This window comes from Hyla sarda, chromosome 8 (genome assembly GCF_029499605.1).
Source record: "Hyla sarda isolate aHylSar1 chromosome 8, aHylSar1.hap1, whole genome shotgun sequence".
In the NCBI taxonomy this organism is placed as follows: Eukaryota; Metazoa; Chordata; class Amphibia; order Anura; family Hylidae; genus Hyla; species Hyla sarda.
This window is the reverse complement of record NC_079196.1, coordinates 230791244-230814045: the sequence shown is the minus strand read 5'-3', so window position 1 is coordinate 230814045 and position 22802 is coordinate 230791244. Positions and strand designations below refer to the sequence as shown.

General features: G+C 44.8%; 1 protein-coding gene across 4 annotated transcripts in view; it reads right to left on the bottom strand.

Moving 5' to 3' along the window:
* The window catches only part of LOC130284955 (RING finger protein 112-like), a 228822-nt gene that overhangs the window by 191275 nt on the left and 14745 nt on the right, over nt 1-22802 (bottom strand). For 3 of the 4 annotated variants that reach the window (XM_056535938.1, XM_056535939.1, XM_056535941.1), the window contains one exon: nt 2967-3017. The exons of the other annotated variant lie outside the window; for it this stretch is intronic. In XM_056535938.1, the coding sequence (XP_056391913.1) occupies nt 2967-3017 (51 nt within the window). The remainder of the gene's footprint in view (nt 1-2966; nt 3018-22802) is intronic. 4 annotated transcript variants of the gene reach the window in all.

Here is a 22802-nt window from a genome sequence, read left to right as displayed (position 1 = left end):
GTATATAGGGTGTATATAAGGTGTATCTATAGAAATGGCGCACTGTATAGAGTATATAAGGTGTATCCATAGAAATGTTGCACTGTATAGAGTATATAGGGTGTATATAAGGTGTATCCATAGAAATGGCGCACTGTATAGAGTACATAGGGTGTATATAAGGTGTATCCATAGAAATGGCGCACTGTATAGAGTATATAGGGTGTATATAAGGTGTATCCATAGAAATGGCGCACTGTATAGAGTATATAGGGTGTATATAAGGTGTATCCATAGAAATGGCGCACTGTATAGAGTATATAGGGTGTATATAAGGTGTATCCATAGAAATGGTGCACTGTATAGAGTATATAGGGTATATATAAGGTGTATCCATAGAAATGGCGCACTGTATAGAGTATATAGGGTGTATATAAGGTGTATCCATAGAAATGGCGCACTGTATAGAGTATATAGGGTGTATATAAGGTGTATCCATAGAAATGGTGCACTGTATAGAGTATATAGGGTGTATATAAGGTGTATCCATAGAAATGGCGCACTGTATAGAGTATATAGGGTGTATATAAGGTGTATCCATAGAAATGGCGCACTGTATAGAGTATATAGGGTGTATATAAGGTGTATCCATAGAAATGGCGCACTGTATAGAGTATATAGGGTGTATATAAGGATTATCCATAGAAATGGCGCACTGTATAGAGTATATAGGGTGTATATAAGGTGTATCCATAGAAATGGCGCACTGTATAGAGTATATAGGGTGTATATAAAATGTATCCATAGAAATGGCGCACTGTATAGAGTATATAGGGTATATATAAGGTGTATCCATAGAAATGGCGCACTCTATAGAGTATATAGGGTGTATATAAGGTGTATCCATAGAAATGGCGCACTGTATAGAGTATATAGGGTGTATATAAGGTGTGCCCGAATGAAATGGCGCACTGTATAGAGTATATAGGGTGTATATAAGGTGTATCCATAGAAATGGCGCACTGTATAGAGTATATAGGGTGTATATAAGGTGTATCCATAGAAATGGCGCACTGTATAGAGTATATAGGGTGTATATAAGGTGTATCCATAGAAATGGCGCACTGTATAGAGTATATAGGGTGTATATAAGGTGTATACATAGAAATGGCGCACTGTATAGAGTATAAAGAGTGTATATAAGGTGTATCCATAGAAATGGCGCACTGTATAGAGTATATAGGGTGTATATAAGGTGTATCCATAGAAATGGCGCACTGTATAGAGTATATAGGGTGTATATAAGGTGTATCCATAGAAATGGCGCACTGTATAGAGTATAAAGGGTGTATATAAGGTGTATCCATAGAAATGGTGCACTGTATAGAGTATATAGGGTGTATATAAGGTGTATCCATAGAAATGGTGCACTGTATAGAGTATATAGGGTGTATATAAGGTGTATCCATAGAAATGGCGCACTGTATAGAGTATATAGGGTGTATATAAGGTGTATCCATAGAAATGGCGCACTGTATAGAGTATATAGGGTGTATATAAGGTGTATCCATAGAAATGGTGCACTGTATAGAGTATATAGGGTGTATATAAGGTGTATCCATAGAAATGTCGCACTCTATAGAGTATATAGGGTGTATCCATAAAAATGGTGCACTGTATAGAGTATATAGGGTGTATATAAGGTGTATCCATAGAAATGGCGCACTGTATAGAGTTTATAGGGTGTATATAAGGTGTATCCATAGAAATGGTGCACTGTATAGAGTATATAGGGTGTATATAAGGTGTATCCATAGAAATGGCGCACTGTATAGAGTATATAGGGTGTATATAAGGTGTATCCATAGAAATGGCGCACTGTATAGAGTATATAGGGTGTATATAAGGTGTATCCATAGAAATGGTGCACTGTATAGAGTATATAGGGTGTATATAAGGTGTATACATAGAAATGGCGCACTGTATACAGTATATAGGGTGTACATAAGGTGTATCCATAGAAATGGCGCACTGTATAGAGTATATAGGGTGTATATAAGGTGTATCCATAGAAATGGCGCACTGTATAGAGTATATAGGGTGTATATAAGGTGTATCCATAGAAATGGCGCACTGTATAAAGTATATAGGGTGTACATAAGGTGTATCCATAGAAATGGCGCACTGTATAGAGTATATAGGGTGTATATAAGGTGTATCCATAGAAATGGCGCACTGTATAGAGTATATAGGGTGTATATAAGGTGTATCCATAGAAATGGCGCACTGTATAGAGTATATAGGGTGTATATAAGGTGTATCCATAGAAATGGCGCACTGTATAGAGTATATAGGGTGTATATAAGGTGTATCCATAGAAATGGCGCACTGTATAGAGTATGTAGGGTGTACATAAGGTGTATCCATAGAAATGATGCACTGTATAGAGTATATAGGGTGTATATAAGGTGTATCCATAGAAATGGCGCACTGTATAGAGTATATAGGGTGTATATAAGGTGTATCCATAGAAATGGCGCACTGTATAGAGTATATAGGGTGTATATAAGGTGTATCCATAGAAATGGCGCACTGTATAGAGTATATAGAGTGTATATAAGGTGTATCCATAGAAATGGCGCACTGTATAGAGTATATAGGGTGTATATAAGGTGTATCCATAGAAATGGCGCACTGTATAGAGTATATAGGGTGTATATAAGGTGTATCCATAGAAATGGTGCACTGTATAGAGTATATAGGGTGTATATAAGGTGTATCCATAGAAATGGCGCACTGTATAGAGTATATAGGGTGTATATAAGGTGTATCCATAGAAATGCCCCCCCCCCCTGTACAATAGATAAACCGTTCTGTCCTATCTGTTATGTAAAGAGAACCCAGGACCTCAGTGTGGACAGAACCTTCTCCTGATCCGGCACATTACTCTGGTAGAACATGAACATCACAATCTGAACTCATCGTACCTCAAGAAGATCCAATTCTGTTGTTTTGAGACCTTTATTGACATTGAAAATCTAGAAAAGATTTTAAAAAAAATATAATAAATAGGAACAGTTAATAAAGATCAATGTTTTCATCACTGAGATCCTTATACGCTGATCGGATTTCATCCTGACCTTTCCTACACATTTTCCTTCCTCTGGATCCACACAGTAGGGACTCATTAGGATATAAGTTGAACTCAATGGACTCTGTTTTCTTTTTTCAACCTTATGAACTATTTTACTATGTAATAGAAGAAATTTTTTTTTAATTAAGTTTATAAATTTTGAAAAACAAATTGCTAAATTCGAGCTTATGGGGATTTAAATTAGAAATGTAACAAAATGATGCGTTTTTGGGAGGAGAAACATTGTTTTAGTTTGCCAAGTGAAGAAGATAGCATGGATTATTTTCAAGGGTCCCAAAAGTTATCTCTTTTTGGGAGGAACAACCGGTTTTAAGTCTGGCACGTGAAGAAGACAGCCCTGAGCAATTAGGAAGACATAATATGTGTTTAATAGAATAAGAGATCTAAATGCACATTAGCCCTCATTCACTTATGTCAACCCGACTATTTTTGTCGGGTTGTGCGACCAAATTTGTGTTGCATAGCCCATGCGACACAAATTTGGTCGCACAACCCGACAAAAGATATCATCACTCCGAGTGTTTTTCAAACCCGTCAAAATGGGCGTGGTTATCACAAAAAGGGGCGTGTTCCCGACAAAACAGAAAATAACACTCGGAGTATGAGGAAAAACTGTGAATTAGCTGTCGGCAAACTACTGAAAACCAAGTGAAGCCTACCCCCATCATTGAGCAGGGTCTGTTCCATGTTGGGGGTAATAGTACAGGGGCTAAGGGGTTGATCACATCGGGTCTCACTTCTGAGACCCGATCCGATCAAAAGTTATGAAGCAGGGGAGCGGGCGGCGTGGTCCGCTCCCCAGCGATGTACGATGTATTTTACTTTCATTTTCAAATTCCCTGCTGGGATCCCTGAATGGCCGGTACCGAAGAGCCATTCAGGGATCCCAGCGAGCTGCGGTGGGGAAAGATATATAGAATCGCTGGGGGTTTTGTATATGTCCCCACAGCTTCTATATATCTTGCCCCCTGCTTCGCCATATGTCTTGTCTCCCGCCGCAGCGCATGTGTACATACATATATATATATATATATATATATATCCCCCGCACAGCGCTATTACATACCCCCCGCAGCACATTTGTATACATATATATATATATACCCCCCGCAGCGCATGTGTATACATATATATATATATATATATATATATATATATATATATATATATATATACCACCCGCAGCGCATATGTATACATATACAGTGACCCCCCCCGACTTATGATGGCCCCGACATATGATCATTTCAACATATGATTGCCTCTCAGAGCCCATCGTATGTTGAAGGCAGCCTCGACATATGATGCTGCTGTGTGTCGGGGCCATCGTACAAACAGCTATCTGACAGCGCTGACAACTTCAGCAACTGACAGACAGTTGTATAATGTCCCCGTGTGCCCCGTTCTGCCTCCTGTTACTCACACGCTGTCCTGCTAACTCATACAGGCTTCCACTGTGAGCTCCGTGTAAGCCCCGCCCCCCAGTGCAGCCATAGCCAATAGCCTGCAGCATCTTGCTGCAGGCATCCAATGAGCTGCTGGCTGCCCTCCCCTTCCTTTCCTATAGAGCTGTAGTCGGCAGGATGGTAATGGAGGACATTCTGTCCCCACTGAAGGTATTTAAAGAACTGTACAGTACTGTATGCGATGTCACACATCACATACAATACATATACACACTATACACCCCATACATCAATGTTCCCTATCAGTGTGCCTCCAGCTGTTGCAAAACTATAACTCCCAGCATGCCCAGACAGTCAATGGCTGTACATGCATGCTGGGAGTTGTAGTTGTGCAACAGCTGGAGGCACCCTGGTTTGTTAAACACTCCCCATACACTCCACATACAATGGTCATCCCAGAACCAATTAGCAGTTTCCCATAGAGATATGTATTCAACATACAATGGTTCCGAGGCCCCAGAACCAATTACCATTTTTACATAGACATATGTACTCGACATATGATGGTTTCAACATATGATGGTTCTCCTGGAACCAATTAATATCATATGTTGAGGGACCACTGTATATATATATATATATATATATATATATATATATATATATATAGCCCCGGCATAGCGCTATTATATACCCCCCGCAGCGCATGTGTACATATATATATATATCCCCCGCACAGCGCTATTATATACCCCCCGCAGCACATGTGTATACATATATATATATATATCCCCCGCACAGCGATATTATAAAACCCCCAGCAGCGCATGTGTATACATATATATATCCCCCGCACATCGCTATTATATACCCCCCGCAGCACATGTGTACATATATACACCCCCGGCATATCGCTATTATATACCCCCCGCAGCGCATGCAGATATATATATATCCCCCCCACATAGCGCTATTATATACCCCCTGCAGCGCATGTGTATATATATATATATATATATATATATATATATATATATATATATATACCCCCCGCAGCACATGTAGATATATTATATATGCCCCGCACAGCGCATCTATATACATATGTCTCTGAAGCGCTATTAATGACTAATGCAGTGGTCTCCAACTTGCAGACCTCCAGATGTTGCAAAATTACAACTCCCAGCATGCACGGACAGCGGTTGGCTGTCTGGGCGTTGTAGTTTTGCAACATCTGGGGGTCCGCTGCTTGTCAATGATAGCGCTTCAGAGGCATATGTATATAGAAGCGAAGTGGGGACCAGACATATAGCGTTATCTGGTCCCCACTTCGCTACAATACATAATCCTTAGCAAACACCAGAGCTGCCCCATCGCCTCCCCCATCCCCGGTGTTATAATTACCTATTCCTGGGGCCCGGGGTCCGCGATCATTCTGGCTTCAGCGCTGTTGCTGTGCACTGTCACTGTGCACACTGACAGTGATGTCACGATGTGCGTTGGGGACGTCACTCGTCAGTGCGCACAGTGACAGCGCACAGCAACAGCGCTGAAGCCAGAATGATCGCGGACCCCGGGCCCCGGGAATAGGTAATTATAACACCGGGGATGGGGGAGGCGATAGGGCAGCTCTGGTGTTTGCTAAGGATTATGTATTGTAGCGAAGTGGGGACCAGATAACGCTATATGTCTGGTCCCCACTTTGCTTCTATATACATATGCCATAGCACTTCAGAGGCATATGTATATAGATGTGCTGTGCGGGGCATATATAATATATATCTACATGCGCTGCAGGGGGTATATAATAGCGCTATGCAGGGGGGATATATATATATATATAAATGTACACATGCACTGCAGGGGGTATATAATAGCGCTATGCGGGGGGATATATATATGTACACATGCACTGCAGAGGGTATATAATAGTGCTATGCGGGGGGGATATATACATATGTACACATGCGCTGCGGGGGGTATAAAATAGCGCTATGCGGGGGGATATATATGTACACATGCACTGCAGGGGGTATATAATAGCGCTATGCGGGGGGGATATATATATATATATATGTACACATGTGCTGTGGGGGGTATTTAATAGCACCATGTGGGGGGGATATATATATATATATATATATATATATATATGTACACATGCACTGCGGGGGGTATATGATAGAGCTGTGTGGGGGGCATATATATATATATATATTATATATACACGCGCTGATGGGGGCATGTCATTGCGCTGTGTGGGGGGCACATATACAAATTACCCTGCAACACAATTTCCAACCCGTGCGACACAATTTTTTTTTTCCTGTGCGACACATTAGTAAATCAAGGGGAAAAATACACAGGGTAAATCAGGAAACACTCAGAGATAAACCCGACACTCTTAGTAAATGAGGGCCAATGTCTTTATCAGGCTGATGCATTTTACTTGCACATGCCTTTTAGTCTGCTATATCTTTTAAGTATACAGTTTTTTTTCGCGATTAATCCCTGTAAATGTAAGTAAAGGCGCTATGCTGCATTTATGGAGCTTTGCATATGTATTGCTGTCATAAAAGTCTGCCACACTACAGCTTTGCTCACTTCAGTGCTTGTTCTGATTTATTTTTTTTGTATGAGCCTTGAAAAAGGCTTGGTGAGCTTTGTGGTACACAATGATCTAGCTCACTCCACACAAAGAGGCTGGGAATGTTCAATTGTTACGATGCCGGCTGGCAGGAGGTGGATCCTCTGTGCCAGAGAGGGATTGGCGTGGACCGTGCTAGTGGACCAGTTCTAAGTCACTACTGGTGTTCACCAGAGCCCGCCGCAAAGCGGGATGGTCTTGCTGCGGCGGTAGTGACCAGGTCGTATCCACTAGCAACGGCTCAACCTCTCTGACTGCTGAAGATAGGCGCGGTACAAGGTAGTAGACAGAAGCAAGGTCGGACGTAGCAGAAGGTCGGGGCAGGCAGCAAGGATCGTAGTCAGGGGCAACGGCAGGAGGTCTGGAACACAGGCTAGGAACACACAAGGGAACGCTTTCACTAGGCACAAGGGCAACAAGATCCGGCGAGGGAGTGCAGGGGAAGTGAGGTATACATAGGGAGTGCACAGGTGAAAACACTAATTGGAACCACTGCGCCAATCAGTGGCGCAGTGGCCCTTTAAATCGCAGAGACCCGGCGCGCGCGCGCCCTAGGGAGCGGGGCCGCGCGCGCCGGGACAGGAACGAGGGAGAGCGAGTCAGGTACGGAAGCCGGGGTGCGCATCGCGAGCGGGCGCCACCCGCATCGCGAATCGCATCCCGGCTGGAAGCGGTATCGCAGCGCACCCGGTCAGTGGATCTGACCGGGGCGCTGCCGTAGCGAAGATGTTGCGAGCGCTCCGGGGAGGAGCAGGGACCCGGAGCGCTCGGCGTAACAGTACCCCCCCCCCCTTGGGTCTCCCCCTCTTCTTAGAGCCTGAGAACCTGAGGACCAGACTTTTATCTAGGATATTGTCCTCAGGTTCCCAGGATCTCTCTTCAGGACCACAGCCCTCCCAGTCCACTAAAAAAAAAGTTTTACCTCTGACCTTTTTGGAGGCCAGTATCTCCTTAACGGTGAAGATATCAGAAGAACCGGAGACAGGAGTAGGAGAAATGAGTTTGGTAGAGAAACGGTTGATGATGAGTGGTTTAAGGAGAGAGACATGAAAGGCATTAGGAATACGAAGAGAAGGAGGAAGAAGAAGTTTGTAAGAGACAGGATTAATCTGGCACAAAATTTTGAAAGGACCAAGATAGCGTGGTCCCAATTTGTAGCTGGGAACACGGAAGCGGACATATTTAGCGGAGAGCCATACCTTGTCTCCGGGAGAAAAAATGGGGGGAGCTCTTCTTTTCTTATCAGCAAACTTCTTCATGCGTGATGAAGCCTGTAAGAGAGAATTTTGGGTCTCTTTCCATATGGTGGAAAGATCACGAGTTATTTCATCCACAGCGGGCAAACCAGAGGGCAAGGGAGTAGGGAGGGGGGGAAGAGGGTGACGGCCGTACACCACGAAAAATGGGGATTTGGAAGAAGATTCAGAGACTCTGAAGTTATACGAGAATTCGGCCCATGGTAGAAGATCTGCCCAGTCATCCTGGCGGGAGGAAACAAAATGCCGTAAATAATCACCCAGGACCTGGTTAATTCTTTCTACTTGCCCATTGGATTGAGGATGATAAGCAGAAGAAAAGTTTAATTTAATCTTGAGTTGTTTACAGAGAGCCCTCCAGAATTTTGACACGAATTGGACGCCTCTATCCGAGACGATCTGCGTGGGCAACCCGTGAAGACGAAAAATGTGTACAAAAAATTGTTTTGCCAACTGAGGCGCTGAAGGAAGACCAGGAAGAGGAATAAAATGTGCCATCTTGAAAAATCGATCAACGACCACCCAAACAACAGTGTTGCCACGGGATGGGGGTAAGTCTGTAATAAAGTCCATACCAATCAGAGACCAAGGCTGTTCGGGGACAGGCAGAGGATGAAGAAGACCAGCGGGCTTCTGGCGAGGAGTCTTATCCCGGGCACAGACAGTGCAGGCCCGCACAAAATCAACAACATCCGTTTCCAGAGTCGGCCACCAATAGAAACGAGAGATGAGTTGTACGGATTTCTTGATACCCGCATGGCCTGCGAGATGGGAGGAGTGACCCCATTTGAGGATTCTGAGGCGTTGGCGTGGAGAGACGAAGGTCTTCCCTGGAGGAGTTTGCCTGATGGAGGCTGGAGAAGTGGAGATCAGGCAGTCAGGAGGAATGATGTGTTGCGGAGAGAGCTCTACTTCCGAGGCATCCGAGGAACGAGAGAGAGCATCGGCCCTAATGTTCTTATCGGCAGGGCGAAAGTGAATTTCAAAATTAAACTGGGCAAAGAACAGAGACCACCTGGCCTGGCGAGGATTCAGCCGTTGGGCAGACTGGAGATAGGAGAGATTCTTGTGATCGGTGTAAATAATAACTGGAAATTTTGATCCCTCCAGCAGATGCCTCCATTCCTCAAGTGCTAATTTAATGGCCAGTAGCTCTCGATCCCCGATGGAGTAGTTTCTCTCCGCCGGAGAGAAGGTCCTAGAAAAAAAACCACAGGTAACAGCATGCCCGGAAGAATTTTTTTGTAGAAGAACCGCTCCAGCTCCTACTGAGGAGGCATCAACCTCCAATAGGAAGGGTTTAGATGGGTCAGGTCTGGAGAGCACGGGAGCAGAAGAAAAGGCAGACTTGAGCCGTTTAAAGGCGTCTTCCGCTTGAGGAGGCCATGACTTAGGATTGGCATTCTTTTTGGTTAAAGCCACGATAGGAGCCACAATGGTGGAAAAATGTGGAATAAATTGTCTGTAATAATTGGCGAACCCCAAAAAACGTTGGATAGCACGGAGTCCGGAGGGGCGTGGCCAATCTAAGACGGCAGAGAGTTTGTCTGGATCCATTTGTAGTCCCTGGCCAGAGACCAAGTATCCTAGGAAAGGAAGAGATTGACATTCAAACAGACATTTCTCCATTTTGGCATAAAGTTGATTGTCACGAAGTCTCTGAAGAACCATGCGGACATGCTGGCGGTGTTCTTCTAGGTTGGCAGAAAAAATCAGAATATCGTCCAGATACACAACAACACAGGAATATAAGAGATCACGAAAAATTTCATTAACAAAGTCTTGGAAGACGGCAGGGGCGTTGCACAGGCCAAAGGGCATGACCAGATACTCAAAGTGTCCATCTCTAGTGTTAAATGCCGTCTTCCATTCATCCCCCTCCCTGATGCGGATGAGATTATAAGCACCTCTTAAGTCCAGTTTGGTAAAGATGTGGGCACCTTGGAGGCGATCAAAGAGTTCAGAGATAAGTGGTAGAGGGTAGCGGTTCTTTACCGTGATTTTATTAAGACCGCGGTAGTCAATGCAAGGACGTAGGGAGCCATCTTTTTTGGACACAAAGAAAAATCCAGCTCCGGCAGGAGAGGAGGATTTGCGGATAAACCCCTTTTTTAAATTTTCCTGGATGTACTCAGACATAGCAAGAGTCTCTGGGGAGGACAGAGGATAAATTCTGCCCCGGGGTGGAGTAGTGCCCGGGAGGAGGTCAATAGGACAGTCATAAGGCCTGTGAGGAAGTAGAGTCTCAGCTTGTTTTTTGCAAAACACATCAGCAAAGTCCATATAGGCCTTAGGGAGACCGGTTACAGGGGGAACCACAGGGTCACGGCAGGGAGTACTGGGAACCGGTTTAAGGCAGTCCTTGAAACAAGAGGTACCCCAGCTCTTGATCTCCCCTGTGGACCAATCCAGGGTTGGGGAATGGCGTTGGAGCCACGGTAGTCCAAGGAGAATTTCGGAAGTGCAATTGGGGAGGACCAAGAACTAAATTTTTTCTTGATGAGGTCCGATGCACATTAGAAGGGGCTCCGTGCGGTAACGTATGGTACAGTCCAATCTTTCATTGTTAACACAATTGATGTAGAGGGGTCTGGCGAGACTGGTTACCGGGATGTTGAACCTGTTGATGAGAGAGGCCAAAATAAAGTTTCCTGCAGATCCGGAATCCAAGAAGGCCATAGTAGAGAAGGAGAAGGTAGATGCAGATATCCGCACAGGCACAGTAAGACGTGGAGAAGCAGAGTTGACATCAAGGACTGTCTCACTTTTGTGCGGAGTCTGCGTGCGTCTTTCCAGGCGGGGAGGACGGATAGGACAATCCTTCAGGAAGTGTTCGGTACCGGCACAGTACAGGCAGAGATTCTCCATGCGGCGTCGTGTCCTCTCTTGAGGTGTCAGGCGAGACCGGTCAACTTGCATAGCCTCCACGGCGGGAGGCACAGGAACGGATTGCAGAGGACCAGAGGAGAGAGGAGCCGGGGAGAAAAAACGCCTCGTGCGAACAAAGTCCATATCCTGGCGGAGCTCCTGACGCCTTTCGGAAAAACGCATGTCAATGCGAGTGGCAAGATGAATGAGTTCATGTAGATTAGCAGGAATTTCTCGTGCGGCCAGAACATCTTTAATGTTGCTGGATAGGCCTTTTTTAAAGGTCGCGCAGAGGGCCTCATTATTCCAGGATAGTTCAGAAGCAAGAGTACGGAATTGTATGGCGTACTCGCCAACGGAAGAATCACCCTGGACCAGGTTCAGCAGGGCAGTCTCAGCAGAAGAGGCTCGGGCAGGTTCCTCAAAGACACTACGAATTTCCGAGAAGAAGGAGTGTACAGAGGCAGTGACGGGGTCATTGCGGTCCCAGAGCGGTGTGGCCCATGACAGAGCTTTTCCAGATAGAAGGCTGACTACGAAAGCCACCTTAGACCTTTCAGTAGGAAACTGGTCCGACATCATCTCCAAGTGCAGGGAACATTGTGAAAGAAAGCCACGGCAAAACTTAGAGTCCCCATCAAATTTATCCGGCAAGGATAGTCGTAGGCCTGAAGCGGCCACTCGCTGTGGAGGAGGTGCAGGAGCTGGCGGAGGAGATGATTGCTGAAGCTGTGGTAGTAGCTGCTGTAGCATCACGGTCAGTTGAGACAGCTGGTGGCCTTGTTGCGCTATCTGTTGTGACTGCTGGGCGACCACCGTGGTGAAGTCAGCGACAACTGGCAGAGGTACTTCAGCGGGATCCATGGCCGGATCTACTGTCACGATGCCGGCTGGCAGGAGGTGGATCCTCTGTGCCAGAGAGGGATTGGCGTGGACCGTGCTAGTGGACCGGTTCTAAGTCACTACTGGTGTTCACCAGAGCCCGCCGCAAAGCGGGATGGTCTTGCTGCGGCGGTAGTGACCAGGTCGTATCCACTAGCAACGGCTCAACCTCTCTGACTGCTGAAGATAGGCGCGGTACAAGGGAGTAGACAGAAGCAAGGTCGGACGTAGCAGAAGGTCGGGGCAGGCAGCAAGGATCGTAGTCAGGGGCAACGGCAGGAGGTCTGGAACACAGGCTAGGAACACACAAGGGAACGCTTTCACTAGGCACAAGGGCAACAAGATCCGGCGAGGGAGTGCAGGGGAAGTGAGGTATACATAGGGAGTGCACAGGTGAAAGCACTTATTGGAACCACTGCGCCAATCAGTGGCGCAGTGGCCCTTTAAATCGCAGAGACCCGGCGCGCGCGCGCCCTAGGGAGCGGGGCCGCGCGCGCCGGGACAGGAACGAGGGAGAGCGAGTCAGGTACGGAAGCCGGGGTGCGCATCGCGAGCGGGTGCCACCCGCATCGCGAATCGCATCCCGGCTGGAGGCGGTATCGCAGCGCACCCGGTCAGTGGATCTGACCGGGGCGCTGCCGTAGCGAAGATGTTGCGAGCGCTCCGGGGAGGAGCGGGGACCCGGAGCGCTCGGCGTAACATCAATTCTTTGCTGTGTATCCTTGTATAGCTCCTGTAGGATTTGTGCACTGCCGATGTTATAGTTAGTAGAAGGATTTTGTCTCCAGGTAAGGATTGTGGCTCCTGTTCACACACACTGACAGTTTTTCCTTTCTTCCCTATGTCTGTCCTAACTCTATCCCTATCTTTCACTCTCTCTTCCTGTCTGTCCCTTTCTCTCTCCCCTCAGTCTGTGTGAGCCCTTGCTGTCCCCTCAACTGCCCCTTGCTGTCTCCTATTGGCCTTTGAGATGATTGACCATTGAACCAGCAAATAATATGATTTCCTGGGTTATCATGCGGTATTCTGGTCACCCTGACATAATACCACCACTCTGCTCCTCCACACAGATAAAACAGGTGAAACTGGTAAAAGTTCTAAGGTTTGACAAACCAAACACTAGAAGTAAAGGTGACTTTGTATGTACTGCCTGGGCTGAAGGAGGAGGAACACTAGAGGAGAGTGATTATGACAACACATAGACTGTACTTCCTGTGGATGAGGCTACTAGACAGATGACAGCAGCAAGGTTTTGTTCACATTGTGAGGTGTTTTGATTGTCTTGTATGTGGCAAAGTAAGGCCGTTATTCCATTGTTTCTAAACATGAGCCCTGGCATTATTTCTGCTTACCGACCCTGCACTGTGCTTGGTTTTCTTCCTCTATGAAGGTAGAGAAGAATTGTAACATGGCAGAATACCATAAAGAGCTAGTATGTAGTCCACCACCGGACTGGATTGTCTGTCAGCATCGTGGAAAAACTCACGTTTGTTACAATGAATATGACATAGAGCAGTGCTGTCCACTTTCCACAACTACAACCAGTCTATCACCCCTGCTGCCACCTACTACTATAGGCCCTCTGTGCACACAGATGCCATTTCCCTGTCCTGGACTTTGTATTACACTGTACTGATGCAGTTATTTCTACCATCACCTCTGCTGCTGCTACTACGATGCCTATACATACACAACCCATGATCCCAAAAGCAGGATCATTTTTTTGGCTTTTTACTTTTCAGTGAGCCAATCCTGTTGCTAATCCTAAAGGAGGAGAATTTTTGAATTGCCTGGAAAAAGCCATTGTTTCTTCTGATACCTGTGTGTGCATTTTAGCACTGGTGGGCTACTGCAAACAAAAAGGGATAACTTTTGTCCCTTTAACCCCTTAAGGACTCAGGGTTTTTCCATTTTTGCACTTTCGTTTTTTCCTCCTTACCTTTTAAAAATCATAAGCCTTTCAATTTTCCACCTAAAAATCCATATTATGGCTTATTTTTGGCGTCACCAATTCTACTTTGCAGTGACATTAGTCATTTTACCCAAAAGTTCACGACGAAACGGAAAGAAAAATCATTGTGCGACAAAATCGAAGAAAAAACGCCATTTTGTAACTTTTGGGGGCTTCCGTTTCTACGCAGTGCATATTTCGGTAAAAATGACACCTTATCATTATTCTGTAGGTCCATACGGTTAAAATGATCCCCTACTTATATAGGTTTGATTTTGTCGCATTTCTGGAAAAAATCATAACTACATGCAGGAAAATTTATACGTTTAAAAATGTCCTCTTCTGACCCCTATAACTTTTTTATTTTTCCACGTACAGGGCGGTATGAGGACTCATTGTTTGCGTAGTGATCTGTATTTTTTATCGGTATGATTTTTGTTTTGATCGGACTTTTTAATCACTTTTTATTCATTTTTTAATGGTATAAAAAGTGACCAAAATACGCTTTTTTGGATTTTGGAATTTTTTTGCGCGTACGCCATTGACCGTACGGCTTAATTAATGATATATTTTTATAGTTCGGACATTTACGCATGCGGCGATACCACATATGTTTATTTTTATTTACACTGTTTTATTTTTTTTATGGGAAACGGGGGGTGATTCAAACTTTTATTAGGGAAGGGGTTAAATGACCTTTATTAACACTTTTTTTAAACTTTTTTTTTGCAGTGTTATAGGTCCCATAGGGACCTATAACACTGCACACACTGATATCTTATACTGATCATTGTTATTCCATAGGAGACTATAACACTGCACACACTGATTTCTTATACTGATCATCGTTATCCCATAGGGACCTATAACACTGCACACACTGATATCTTATACTGATCATTGTTATCCCATAGGGACCTATAACACTGTGCACACTGATCTCTTATACTGATCATTGTTATCCCATAGGGACCTATAACACTGCACACACTGATCTCCTATGCTGATCACTGGCGTGTATTAACACGCCTGTGATCAGTGTTATCGGCGATTGACTGCTCCTGCCTGGATCTCAGGCACGGAGCAGTCATTCGTCAATCGGACACCGAGGAGGCAGGTAAGGGCCCTCCCTGTGTCCTGTAAGCTGTTCGGGATGCCGCGATTTCACCTCGTCGGTCCTGAACAGCCCGACTGACTAGCCGGGATACTTTCACTTTGGCTTTAGAAGCGGCGTTCAGCTTTGACCGCCGCTTCTAAAGGGTTAATACCGCGCTGTGTGGTATTAGCCGCGGGTCCCGGCCGTTGATGAGCGCCAGGACCGACGCGATGTGATGCGGGGTCGCAGCGCGACCCCGCTTCATATCGCGGGAGCCGGCGCAGGATGTAAATATGCGTCCTGCGTCGTTAAAGGGTTAAAAAAAAAAAAAAACACAATCTGCTTGTGCAATGTGTTTTTAAACCAGCTGCTAATTGCCATGGGTTACACATGTCGCTGTAACTTTGACAGCCTTAACTTTTTTAATTCAGCCTTAAAAACTTTACAAAAGTACTTTCCTAGGTTATTCAGGGCTCATAGACAGTGTTATACAAAAGTGTTAGGCTGGAACTCCACTGAGGTTTTTTTTGCAAAAATGCCATCAAACGCCAATTTTACCTGGAATAGAAGGGGGATCGCGGTTGTCCATGACACCCAGGATCCCCTTGTAGAGATAGGAGTGAGGTGGCAGAGGTGCCACCCCTCCTATCCCTGCTATCGGTGGTCTAGACGCGACCACCAATAGCAGATGGGGGGCGGGGGGCTTTACTTTTGGTTTCCCCGTTCTGCGCACCCACAATAGGTGGGGCAGGACGGGGAAACCGTCAGGCACCGGGCGCCGAAGTCCACTGACCCATCGGCGATGGCAGCGGGCGACAATCGGCGGGGGCAGCGGGCGACATCGGCGGAAGAAGAGGACGGCGACGCAGCTCCCTGGATCCTACGGAAGTCGGTGAGTTACTTAGCAACATCTGGAGGGCTACAGTCTGAAACCACTATAGTGGTCTCTAAACTGTAACCCTCCAGATGTTGCAAAACTACAACTCCCAGCATGCCCAGAGAGCTGTTTAGGCATGCTGGCATTTGCAGTTTTGCAACACCTGGAGGTCTACAGTTTGAGACCACTGCACAGTGATCTCTATACTGTGCACCTCCAGATCTTGCAAAACTACAACTGATAGCATGCCCACACAGCAGTTTGCTGTCCTGGCATGCTGGGATTTGTAGTTTTGCAACATCTGGAGGTCCACAGTTTGGAGATCACTGTGCAGTGGTCTCTAAACTATAGCTCTCCAGATGTTGCAAAACTGCAAATCCCAGCATGCCCAAACAGCTGTCTCTGCATGCTGGGAGTTGTAGTTGCATACCTTTAGCTGTTGCATAACTACATCTCCCAGCATGCCTTTCGGCAATCAGTGAATACTGAGAGTTGAAGTTATGCAACAGCTGGAGGCACACTGGTTGGAAAATACTGAGTTAGGTAACTGAAGGTTTTCCAACCAGTGTGCCTCCAGCTGTTGCAAAAGTACAACTCCCAGCATGCACGGTCTGTCAGTACATTCTGGGAGTTGTAGTTTTGAAACAGCTGGAGGTTCACCCCCATATGAATGTACAGGATACATTCACACAGGCAGTTTTACAGTTAGTTTTCTGCTTCAAGTTTGGGCTGTGGCAAATTTGTCGCCGCAGCACAAACTCCTAGTGGTAAACTCACTGTAAACGCCCGCCATTTTGAACGTACCCTGAAAACACTACACTACACTAACACATAATAAAGGGTAAAACACTACATACACACCCCCTTACACTGTACACCCCCAATAAAAAAGAAAAACATATTGTACGGCAGTGTTTCCAAAACGGAGCCTCCAGCTGTTGCAAAACAACAACTCCCAGCATTTCCGGACAGCCACTGACTGTCCAGGCATGCTGGGAGTTTAGCAACAGCTGGAGGCACCCTGTTTGTGAATCACTGGCGTAAAATCCCTCTATATCCACCCCTATTCAATCCCTATGAAGTCCGCGAAAAGCGCATGGCGCTCTCTCACTTCAGAGCCCTGTCATATTTCAAGGAAACAGTTTAGGGCCACATATGGGGTATTTCCATACTCGGGAGAAATTGCACTACAAATTAGGGGGCTTTTTATCCTTTTACCCGGTTATGAAAAGGAAAAGTTGGGGTCTATACCAGCCTGTTGGTATAATTTTTCTTTTATTTTTTACACTAACATGCTGGTGTTGCCCTTTACTTTTTATTTTCACAAGCGGTAAAAGCAAAAAAAGACCTCCAAATTTGTAACGCAATTTCTCCTGAGTACGGAAATACCACAGATGTGGGCATAAAATGTTCTACAGACGCACAACAAGGCTCAGGAGTGAGAGCGCACTATGTACATTTGAGGTCTAAATAGGTGGTTTGCACAGGGGTGGCTGATTTTACAGCGGTTCTGACATAAACGCAAAAAAAAAATACCCACATGTGACCCCATTTTGGAAACTACACCCCTCACGGAATGTAACAAGGGGTATAGTGAGCCTTAACTCCTCAGAGGTGTTTGACAAATTTTCGTTAAAGTTGGATGGGAAAATGAGAAAAAAAAAATTTCACTAAAATGCTGGTGTTACCCTAAATTTTTCATTTTCACAAGGGAAAAAAAGGAAAAAAGCCCTCCAAAATTTGTAACCCCATTTCTATTGAGTAAGAACCTACCCCATATGTGGATGTAAAGTGCTCTGCTGGCGCACTACAATGCTCAGAAGTGAAGGAGCGCCATTGGGATTTTGAAGAGAAAATTTGTCCGGAATTGATGGCCATTTGTGTTTACAAAGCCCTTATAGTGCCAGAACAATGGACCCCCCCCCACATGTGACCCCATTTTGGAAACTACACCCCTTATGTAATCTAATAAGGGGTACAGTGAGCATTTACGCCCCACAGGTGTCTGACAGATTTTTGGAACCGTGATCCGTGAAAATGAAAAATTAAATTTTCCATTTGCACAGCCTACTGTCCCAAAGATCTGTCAAACGCCAGTGGGGTGTAAATGCTCACTGCACCACTTATTAAATTCTGTGAGGGGTGTAGTTTCCAAAATAGGGTCACATGTGGGGGGGTCCACTGTTCTGGCACCACGGGGGGCTTTGTAAATGCACATGGCCCCTGACTACCATTCCAAACAAATTCTCTTTCCAAAAGCTCAATGGCGCTCCTCCTCTTCTGAGCATTGTAGTTCGCCGGTAGTGCACTTCATTTTACCTTATGGGGTACCTCCATACTCAGAAGAGATGGGGTTACAAATTTTGGGGGGTATTTTCTGCTATTAACCCTTGCAAAAATGTGAAATTTGGAGGGAAACACACATTTTAGTGAAAATTATTTTTTTTTTTACATATGCAAAAGTTGTGAAACACCTGTGGGGTATTAAGGCTCACTTTACTCCTTGTTACGTTCCTCAAGGGGTCTAGTTTCCAAAATGGTATGCCATGTGAGTTTTTTTTGCTGTCTTGGCACCATAGGGGCTTCCTAAATGCAACATGCCCCCCAAAAACCATTTCTGAAAAACGTACTCTCCAAAATCCCCTTGTCGCTCCTTTGCTTCTGTGCCCTCTACTGCGCCCGCCGAACAATTTTCATAGACATATGAGGTATGTCCTTACTCGAGAGAAATTGGGCTACAAATATAAGTATACATTTTCTCCTTTTACCCCTTGTAAAAATTCAAAAATTGTGTTTACAAGAACATGCGAGTGTAAAAAATGAAGATTGTGAATTTTCTCCTTCACTTTGCTGCTATTCCTGTGAAACACCTAAAGGGTTAAAATGCTGACTGAATGCAATTTTAAATACTTTGGGGGTGCAGTTTTTATAATGGGGTCATTTGTGGGGTATTTCTAATATGAAGACCCTTCAAATCCAATTGGAAAATTGCTGCTGAACTTTGAAGCCCTCTGGTGTCTTCCAAAAGTAAAAACATGTCAATTTTATGATTCAAACACAAAGTAGACATATTGGAAATGTGAATAAATTTTTTTTTGGAATATCAATTTTCCTTACAAGCAGAGAGCTTAAAAGTTAGAAAAATGCAAAATTTAAAATTTTTTCATCAAATTTGGGGATTTTTCACCAAGAAAGGATGCAAGTTACCACAAAAATTTACCATCATGTTAAAGTAGAATATGTCACGAAAAATCAATCTCGGAATCAGAATGATAACTAAAAGCATCCCAGAGTTATTAATGTTTAAAGTGACAGTGGTCAGATGTGCAAAAAATGGCTGGGTCCTAAGGTGTAAAATGGCCTGGTCCTTAAGGGGATAACTACAAGTACTACTACTCCCAACATGGAGCACACTCTGCTCCATGCTGGGAGCTGTAGTACCTGCATTAATAGACAGATCTCAGCGGTTGTCAGAAATTACACACGCTGCGATCTGTCTATTAAAGGGGTTCTCCGGTGCTTACACATCTTATTACCTATCCGAAGGATAGCGGATAAGATGCCTGATCGCGGGAGTCCCGCCGCTGGGGACCCGCGGGATCATGCTCGCGGCACCCCGTTTGTAATCTGTCCCCAGATCGTGTTCGCTCCGGGACTGATTACAAGCGACCACCGGTCCGGCGGCGTGTGACGTCACGCCTCCGCCCCCGTGTGACATCACGCTCCGCCCCTTAATGCAAGCCTATGGGAGGGGGCGTGATAGCTGTCACGCCCCCTCCCGTAGGCTTGCATTGAGGGGCGGAGCGTGACATCACACGGAGGCGGAGGTGTGATGTCACACACCGCCAGCCCAGTGGTCGCCTGTAATCAGTCCCGGAGCAAACACGCTCTGGGGACTGATTACAAACGGGGTGCCGCGTGCAAGATCACAGGCATCCCCAGCTGTGGGATTCCAGTGATCAGATATCTTATCTCCTATCCTTTGGATAGGGGATAAGATGTGTAAGCCCCAGAGAACCCCTTTAATGCAGGTACTACAGCTCCCAGCATGGAGCAGAGTGTGCTCCATGTTGGGAGTAGTAGTGCCTGCTAAAGGACACATCACAGCGGGTATCACTACTGACACCCGCTGTGACCGTCCTGCCTATAGCAGAGATGCAGAGCGGCTGTATACATCGCTCGCATCCCTGCTCTGTACTATGCTCCGGGCCGGCCACTCACTCATTGATGTTTTCCTCAAAGCTGTGATTGGCTGCAACCATCCGGCCAATCACAGCTCTGGGTGGAAAATATGAATGAGTGATGTGAATAGAGCAGAGATGTGAGCGCTGTATAGAGCCACATCACTGCTATATTATGGACGATCGCATCGGGTGTCAGACTGACACCCGGGGCAATATGTCTATTGTACAGGTACTACTACTCCCATCATGGAACAGTCTTGTTCCATGCTGGGAGTAGTAGTACTACATAAAAATGTAAAAAAAAGAGAAAAAAAAGCTAAACACGCACTTTATAAAAAAAAATGTATTAACATTTTGTTATAAAAAAATAAACATTTAGTTAAATACATTTTTACATCCCTACTGCATCCTTTTTTTTTTTTTTTTTTTTTGGTACCCAACTATTTTGTAAAAAAAAAAAAAAAAAGCAAAATGGGCCAAAAACGGCAAATTCCACACAAAGGTAAAAACACCAGAAAAAATGCCAAAGCGCTGGGAAAAACTGGCAGTTTTTCTGGCGTTTTTTTGGGGGCGTTTTTATGCCACAAAAATCACAGGGCACAAATCTCAGTGGAGTCCTAGCCTTAGGATTATTACTCAATTCCAGGTTTATTTTATTTATTCACTCAGAAAAACTTTGGCGAACATGCAGAAGTGAGTTTTTGAAACGTTTGCTCAACACATGACAACACTCAGGACTCCACTGAGATTTTTGACCTGCGATTTTTGTGGCATAAAAATGCCAGAAAAACTGCCACAGTTTTTCCCTGCATTTTGGAGTTTTTTCTGGCTTTTTTTTACCTTTGTGTGAAATTTGCCGTTTTTGGCCCCTTTTGCATTTTTTTTTTTTTTTTTACAAAATAGTAGGGTACCAAAAAAAAATAAAAAAGAAAGAAAAAGGATGCAGTAAGGATGTAAAAATGTATTTACCTGTTTATTTTTTATAACAAAATCCCATCCATGAGGGGAGTAGTAGTACCTGTACTATAGACATATTGCCCCGGGTGTCAGTCTGACACCCGATGCGATCGTCCATAATATAGCAGTGATGTGGCTCTATACAGCGCTCACATCTCTGCTCTATTCACATCACTCTTTCATATTTTCCACCCAGAGTGAGGATTGGCTGGATGGTTGTAGCCAATCACAGCTCTGAGGAAAAGATTAATGAGTGAGTGGCCGGCCCGGAGCATAGTACAGAGCAGGGATGCGAGCGATGTATACAGCCGCTCTGCATCTCTGCTATAGACAGGACGATTGCAGCGGGTGTCAGTAGTGATACTGTGCTGTGTCCTTTAGCAGGCACTACTACTCCCAACATGGAGCACACTCTGCACACTCTGCTCCATGCTGGGAGCTGTAGTACCTGCATTAATAGACATATTGCAGCGAGTGTAACTTCTGACACCCGCTGCGATCTGTCTATTAATGCAGATACTACAGCTCCCAGCATGAGGCAGAGTGTACTCCATGTTGGGAGTAGTAGTACTTGTAGTAAAGAAAAGATCACAGCGGGTATCACTCCTGACACCCGCTGTGATGCTCCTGTATAATGTATGAATGCGGTGGCCGCTCTCCTATAGTCCCCTGCACGGCCGTATATATACACATATTCCTATTTCTCACAGAGAGCTGTGATTGGCTTTAACCATCTGGCCAATCACAGCTCTGCGGGAAATATGAATATGTGTATATATACGTGAGAGCAGGGGACCATAGAAGAGCGGCTGCCGCATCTATACATTATACTGGAGGATCGCAACAGACGATCTGTCAATAAGTACAGGTAACTACTACTCCCATCATGGAACAGTGTTTGCCATGCTAGGAGTAGTACTACCTAAAAAATGTAAAAAAAATTAAAAAAAAAAAGTGAAAAGCACACACACTACATTTTTATTATTGTCGGCTACATTTTTAGCGCTTTACCCTCTAACATAAATTGATCCCTGTTTAAAAATGTATAAACATTTCGTAATAAAAAAGATACATTTTGTTAGGTACAATTTTTGTCCATTACTACTGTATCTTTTTTATTATTTTTTTTTTATGGTACCTTACGAATAAAAAAACACCTGCAAAAACGCAAAATTTAGAACCAACATGGCGTTTTTCTTGGCGTTTTTGCTCTCCCATAGACTTCTATGGGATGAAAATGCCACAATTTCAGGGCAAAAAACGCCAAACTAGATTTTGGCAGGTGTTTTGAAAATCCAGCCTCTGAGCCTGAAATTGCTGAAAAACGCCAAAAGGATAAAAAAAAACGCCAAACTGAAAATGCCAAGTGAATCTGGCATTTTGCAATTTAACATTGACTTGCAGGTAACATCTGGACGCAGCATTTTTTCACTGAAAAAACGCTGTGTGGGAAAATTGGCGTTTTTTATGGATTTTTTGCAAACAAAACCTCAGTGGAGTTCCAGCCATATAGCGTAAAAATTGTGATATTATATTTTTAAACAC